At 38.6% G+C, this 7,180-nt stretch overlaps 1 protein-coding gene across 1 annotated transcript in view; it reads left to right on the top strand.

Annotated features, from left to right (window-relative positions):
* The window catches only part of PCBD2 (pterin-4 alpha-carbinolamine dehydratase 2), a 38,558-nt gene extending 33,010 nt beyond the window's left edge, over positions 1 to 5,548 (top strand). Inside the window, exons 3-4 of the mRNA XM_082211706.1 lie at positions 3,254 to 3,334; positions 5,235 to 5,548. Coding sequence (XP_082067832.1) covers positions 3,254 to 3,334; positions 5,235 to 5,330 — 177 coding nt within the window. The 3' untranslated portion in view covers positions 5,331 to 5,548. The remainder of the gene's footprint in view (positions 1 to 3,253; positions 3,335 to 5,234) is intronic.
* Positions 5,549 to 7,180: the final 1,632 nt, after the last annotated feature.

Here is a 7,180-nt window from a genome sequence, read left to right on the forward strand (position 1 = left end):
CTTCCTTCCTTCCTTCCTTATTTATTTATTTATTTATTTATTAAACTATTTTTATATTGCCTTTCATCCCTAACAAACCTTTTCAGGGTTTATTTTTCACTTTCTATCAGTGGGATAAGGAGACGGCCTTAAAGTGGCTCTCATTATTAAAAGAATGACAGTGCTAATTTTTGTTTTCCACTGAGTTGCTTTTTAAAACTGATGAATGATTTAAAAATCTGGATATGAAAATACTCCCATTGTGGTAAACTAGAATACTTATGGTGCTGAAATGAAGGTCAAGGCCATGGTGGTATTTTTCAGAATAAACAAAACACTTTCCAACATGAAGCGGCTTGCTGGCAAACAAAACTCACCAAAACGAATCTGACACTACTGCCATATCACGTATGCTTGACCATGATCTTGGCTCGCAGACTGCTTAATAATATTCATTCTTTTAAATTAAAGTTGAAGAAGTGCAGACTCCAGCTCAAATTAAGATTGGCTGTGATGCCGGAATCTGGTAATTACTTTAATTGATCACCAGATAGTTTCCTTGATCACCAATTACACCCAATTACTGATTATGTTTCAAGACGTGAAGAAATGTCCAAACTGATTATGTAATAATGTTTTCATATATAATCAATCCTAAATAGCTTCTCCCTCCACTGCCAATTGTATTTTATAAAAGGAAGGTTACAGGCCTACAGATACAAAAGGTGATCCATAAACAATAAAGTTCTAATTTCATTTAATTAGCAAGGGAAGTATTTAGGGGGCGTAATGGAGATTGCTCTGCTGAAATTACTTCAACAGACCTGCTTCTCATTTTCATGGTACAAAATGTATGCAATAGGGGGGTGGCTGTACGTGTTTAAAATGGACTGTAACCAAGATTTGTGCCTCTTGCACGTCCATGTAAACCTGATCAGAAGACTTCAATATTCCATGCTACATATGTGCAAATCAACAGTCCTTACAAGAGGGACAAATCCATTTATTTACTTAAAATGTGCCATGTAACCTTTGAAGCCCAAGAGGTCTTAGAAATGCACTTCAAGTTGATTAATATTACTTTTTTTATTTGAATGAGACTTGCCTGTGCTTAACTTTCCCTAGATTATGTCCGGTGAAGTTTAGCCTACATTCTAATGGCTGAATTATTCCCTACGGGATGGCTACCAACTAACATTTACCCTCTGATTTGCTTGCCCTGGCCTGCTTATAAAAACATAGGAAGTTGACCATATACAGCAGCCAGCCATATGTTGAAGAAAGCAAATATTAATTTAAAATACTTGTACAGTTGGTATTTAAACATAGTTATTCACAAAGGTTTCAAAACTGCTTTTTGCAAAGTTTTGAAAACATTACCATTTAGTGCAAGTGAAATAAAGACTGCACTTCTGTTCACGTTTACTGGAAAACACGTCCTGTAGAACTGAGTGGCGCTTAAATTTGGGTAAACATGGATAGGTTGAGGCTGCGACGAAACAAGACTGTCAAGGAAACCCGTATTGGAACGATCCTGACCGTTTCAATTGCTGACAGTTTGGTGATTTGTAAATGAAAAACTTCATTGGAATAATTTGCCCTGATTGTAATGACTGCATTCATCTTGCTGACAAAATGGTTTGCAAAGCCATACTTCATTCAGTCACCAGTGGCGGAGGAAAAAAAAAATACTGGAACTATTACCGACCATTATGCTGTTTCTTGATTATATGTGTGTTCAAAATTGCTGCCGTAGGATTGAACATATTTCTATGCAGGCCCTTTTGTAATGAGATTTCAGTTAGATTTATGGTTAGATAGTAAATTTATAAAGATATTTTTAAAGAACCTACTTAATACATCATAGATAAATTTCTTTTAAAATAATCTTTACACTAGGCTATTAGTAGTACTTTTGACTTCAGTAATTGAAGTCAAGTTACAGAGTTAGATTCACACAAAGCCAAGCTGGTGTAGCCTAGCAGATAAGAGTTTGTGTACGGAAGCATCTGACTCAAATCTCACAACAGCCACAAACTCACTAGGTGGTCAGTAAGCCAAATAATATTGTCATAGTTTCCCTGCCACCAACAACAGTAGTAGTAGTAGTAGTAGTAGTAGTAGTAATGCTCTTTTATAGAGCTTTTGTAAGAATTGCTGAGGTAATGTATCAAACCAAATCATTGCACACATAAAATGAAATTTCCCCTCCCCCCGCATGCCCCCCTCCAGCCGCTCTCAAATATTCTCCAGAGGGTTGGGCGGATCCCCCAGAGCAGATTGGATGGCGAAGTTCCATTGCTCTTGCAGAAGTTGTTCTATGTGCAAAAGAATTTCATTATCTACAACACCATCCATTTGAATTACTTTGAATGCAACCCCTAAAGTATATTTCCTATGTTCAATGTTAGTCATACTCAGTGTAAACTCATTCAAATTAATGGTCTTAAGCTAATCGTGTCCATTAGTTTCAATGGGTTTACTCTAAGTATAACTCATGTTGGATGTAACTTGAGAAATTTTATTATTATACGGATGGGCTTGCTATGTTTTTCCACCTCACCATCAAATATTGTATGGCCATTGAGAATTAATTCTCGGCTAACACTTCTATTCCTCAAGTGAAGTTATGCTGGGCTTTGTTTGCATTGGAACCATTGCAGGCCTTTTCTCAGCATCTCCCTTGTTTTGTAGTTGCCCTTCCCTTCTACTCTTCTTGCACAAGTTAAAAGTGGCATATGTATGTAAAAAAAAGAGAGAGATATGATAGGAGTGTATAAAATTATGCATGGCATGGGGAACAGTGGATTGTGAAAATATTTTTGCCCTTTTATGTAAGACTAGAACTTGTGGAAATCCAGTGAAGATTCAGGACAGGTAAAAGAAAAGATTTCTTCATTCAGTGCACAGTTCAACTATGCAGGCCCATTGCCGCAGGAGACAGTGATGGTCACCAACTTGAATGGCTTGAAAAGGCTATCCATGCTTATCATCCACAGTGGCTCCACAGTCGGAGGCAGTATGCTGAAAGCCTCAGGACAGAAGAATGTTGTTGCACTCAGGTCATAACTTTGGGCTTCCCACTGGCATCTGGTTGGTCACTGTGAGAACAGGATGCTGGAGAAGATGGGCCTCTGGCCTGATCCAGAAGGCTATTTTTACAACTTTTTTTTAATGCAGGTGTTTTTTTTTTTGTTTTTAAGTTTTCCCATAAGGAGGGAAACATCAACAAAGCATATAATACCTTTAATTTTTCTTCTTCTTCTTAACACAGGCTTTTGGCTTTATGACTCGTGTTGCTCTTCAGGCCGAGAAGATGAATCACCACCCTGAGTGGTTTAATGTATACAATAAGGTAATGAAATGCACCATAATATACTTATTTTCATTGGCTGGTCATACTTGAAAAACAGCCTGCAAATGTGAGTAGAGAATCTTGGCCTTATTTGTTGTTTCTGCTATCCTACGCTTGCTCTCACCTTCCTGAAAGGTGCTTCATCCATTCACAACATTTCAGAGTCTTGCTTGCTTCTGTTAACCTCCCAGCATTGAGACTATATTTTGCTGATTTTAAGATGCCAGTACTTCTAGGGCAGCTTGAGAGATATTAACTCCATGTTTATAAAAATCATGTATGGCACACTGAGGAAGACATTTGTGTAAATATATTAAGTATCTAATGCTGGAAACAGATGGTGGTTTTAAGAGCTGGACGTTTGAGAGAGGCCTTTTCCTCCATAACATACATCAGGAGTGAGGAGCCTGTGAGTTTCCTGATGTTGGATGGTGCTTCCCATTGTCCCTGACCATTGGCTGTGTTGCTGGGGCTGCTAAGAATTGAAGACCAGCCACATCTGGAGTGCCATAGATTCCTCACCCAAGTTGTACAGACCTATTTCCTTTGTCTCACTGTTACTTTGGGTCAGACAGGTTGTGCAGCTTTTTTAAAAAACTGAAGAAAGCAACTCAATACCTGTTTTGCCATACATGAGTTTAGGATGACCCCACAACACACCATGAGCTGCAATCCATCTTCCAAAGTAGATCTCTAAAATTGGTTTCTCTTTAGACCTCTTAAAAATAAAAGAAAATTAAGACCTCTTTGCTTTCAAATTTTCCAAATCTAATGACAAATTAAGAAATCAGAAATTCAGACTCTTAGGAAATGTAGAATCACAATTAGTATTATTTATTAAATTTGCCCAGGGCAACCCAAAGCAACTTACAACCAAAACATGCCTCTTAGCTCTGAAATGAGGGATAGGAAACTTGTGAAGGGGGCAGGAATATGTGAGAAAGCTACTTGAAATGAAAGTCTCAGAGAAGGATCTTAAACTTACGTTCTTATGATTTGGGCATTATAAATGCTGTTTGCTAAGTGTTCACATTGCACTGTGAGAAAGGTTTGCTTGCAGATAAACATAACCCATTTAAAACCAAATCTAAGGGTGACTTGTATGAGTGCAATATGCACAGCATCATTTCTGATAATAACAGACTCCTATATTTGTATTGAAAATTGATAATCAGTAGTACTGGAAAGCAAGAAGTCTGAGTTAAACATGTTTCCGGCACAGTTTTCATATCTGAGAGTTAGACAAAAATCGTATAGACTTAAAGGCTCTATCACTTACCTCCCTCCACTTTTTTTTTTTTTTTGGCTAACAGAAATTTAGCAAAGTAGCATGTAGCATTCCATTCTGGAGGTGTCAATAATTCCTTGCAGGCAGCTGTATTTTACCATTAAAGGACCGATCTTGTTTGTTTTCCCTTTCAGGGCTGATCTGCAAAGTACTGCCAGCTCTTCACCGTTAGGATTCTGGTTTGAGTCGCACAACTTAGCATTTGCAGTTGAGTCAATGACTTGATTTCCTTCTGAAATCAATCTGTGCAACTCTCCCCCCCCCAAACTGAGTAACTTAATTGGACACCTCTTTCTGGAAGGAGCCCAAGAATCCTAACCCTAAAGTGTTCTCTGTGCTCTGCGCTGGAGCTCTCTTTGGTTAGTCTCCAAGTTCTCTCAAGGCTGCTCACCTGACAGCTGTGTTATGTGATGCCTTTTTATTTGAAAAAGCCGTGCCATTCCAATTTACAATCAGACAGGTCTTTTTTATTTATTTAAACCAACTGTTTGTAAATATACAAATCAAGATGTGTGTAAAAGAGTTTCAGGCTGAATCCGGATCTGGTCAGTCTGCATTAGACCACATGGGCTGGCGAATTATATATATTTTCTTCTTCTCTTGTTAAAACAGGTCCAGATAACTCTCATTTCCCATGACTGCGGTGGACTGACGAAGCGAGATGTCAAGCTGGCTCAGTTTATTGACAAAGCTGCTGCATCTGTCTAACAAATGAATGCCGAAATCATCACAAAATAGCATTTCCTTCAAAATATTTTTCTTTGCATTGTTATGAGACGCTTGTTCAGTCCTCCCTCCCTCCCTCTCTCTCTCTCTCTCTCTCTCTCTCTTTCTTTTTGAAAAATGATTTCAAATTTCTCCATTGCTTCCGGGGCTGAAGAGTAAGGAAAGAAAGATTCCTTAGGCATATCCTCATATCCTGTAATGGAGAAGACACAGATCAACCTGAGAATTGCAGCCCAAATTTCTGATACTGCATTGAATGGTGATAAGCATTATTTGTAACCACAGCTTTTGCTTGATAACTGACCTGTAGTAACTTGCGCATCAAGGGCTGAGAGATTAAAAGGCCCTTTGCAATTTCTATGGAAATCCTGATGCTTTTCAGGCTCACCCATTTCACACTGTAGCTCCTCATGACACCCCCCTCACCCCACCAAAAAGAAGACTCACCATCCTCATGCATGGGACTGTTGGATACCAGCCATTACACATGACCTCATTCTGTGTTCAAAGGTCACGTTGCATTCTCGAAAATCATAATGGTTTATGGACTAAAAGAATTGTCGCCACAATCCAGTTAGGGTTAAGTTCCTTTAAGTCATGTTGATTGCATCTTTTTGCCCAATGTGGGACTTGAACCCACCACCCTGAGATTAAGAGTCTCATGCTATGCTGGCAGAGTTTGGAAGTGTGTCCCACCTTGTTCATTGGGGCTTACTCCCTGGATGGGACTGCAGTCTGAGATGACTTTCTTAAAAGACCTGTTAGGTATTTAAGGCATTTGTGTGGTTTTTAAGCAGGGCATTGTAGTAAAATATTTTTCAGTGGGGGGAAAAACAACAGGAAAAAAACTTGTGTTGTGAGAGGCAAAAATCATGTGAACATTTGGAATGAGTAAATGGAGTTCTTCTGTAATTTGTTTCTGTGTAATTTTTATTCTGTATCATTGTGATAGTAACAAAGTGCTTTAGCATAAATTGTATATTCTTATTGGAAATTCTTGGATTTATAATGTTCATCTTTATATATGTCCGCCTAAAACAAATTCCTATGGTATTGTTGCCAGATGTCCCATATTTTACAGCCTTGGGGCTATTTGCTTTTAGCATGAGACTGTTTTATGTTTCACCCAGTGAGAAATAAGCAGCAATAACTACATAGATAATATGGCTTAATATATAATAGGCGGATATGTGGGGAGTACAAAGTGAATATGCACATTCAGGATTGCCGCTCCTTAGTTTTTGAAGATATAGGAAGACAAACTAGATTGTCCAGAAAGAATACATAACTGAGATGTTATTGCCTCCCATGATAAAGTAAGCCATTTACTTACTATGAAAACTAATAGGAGATGAAAGTATGCAAACACCTAATGCTCCTTAATTAAGGCTTTGTCTCTGATCTTCAAAACTATTAAGTCACTGTGGAAGCCCAGTTGTGCTCAGTGGGTATAATCACCATCAACATTTCAGATGTTTACCTGCCCCTTCACAATAAAATACAATATTAAAATCAGTTTAGAACCAATCACAAACCACACTGGTGTTCAGTAGAAGGTGAGAGATTGGGAAGAAAAGCAAATGTTGGCCCTTTTTCATGATAAGTTCCTTCTCTGTAGGGAGGAAGGGGGTCCTGTGTGAATTGTCACCGCCTACCTCTCCCCTGGCAGGGAGTCAAACTCCCTGGTGAGCAAAGGCAACCCTCTTGCCAGTCTCTGTTGCCCCCTGAGTACATTATTAGGGCACTCCACTACCTTAAATTATCTAATGTGACACTATGCTCCTATGTATTTCAGTAAATATGCCAATTTCTGGCGCAGTTCAACTAGGTGG

This window comes from Podarcis vaucheri, assembly GCF_965113315.1.
Source record: "Podarcis vaucheri genome assembly, chromosome: 2".
Taxonomy (NCBI): Eukaryota; Metazoa; Chordata; class Lepidosauria; order Squamata; family Lacertidae; genus Podarcis; species Podarcis vaucheri.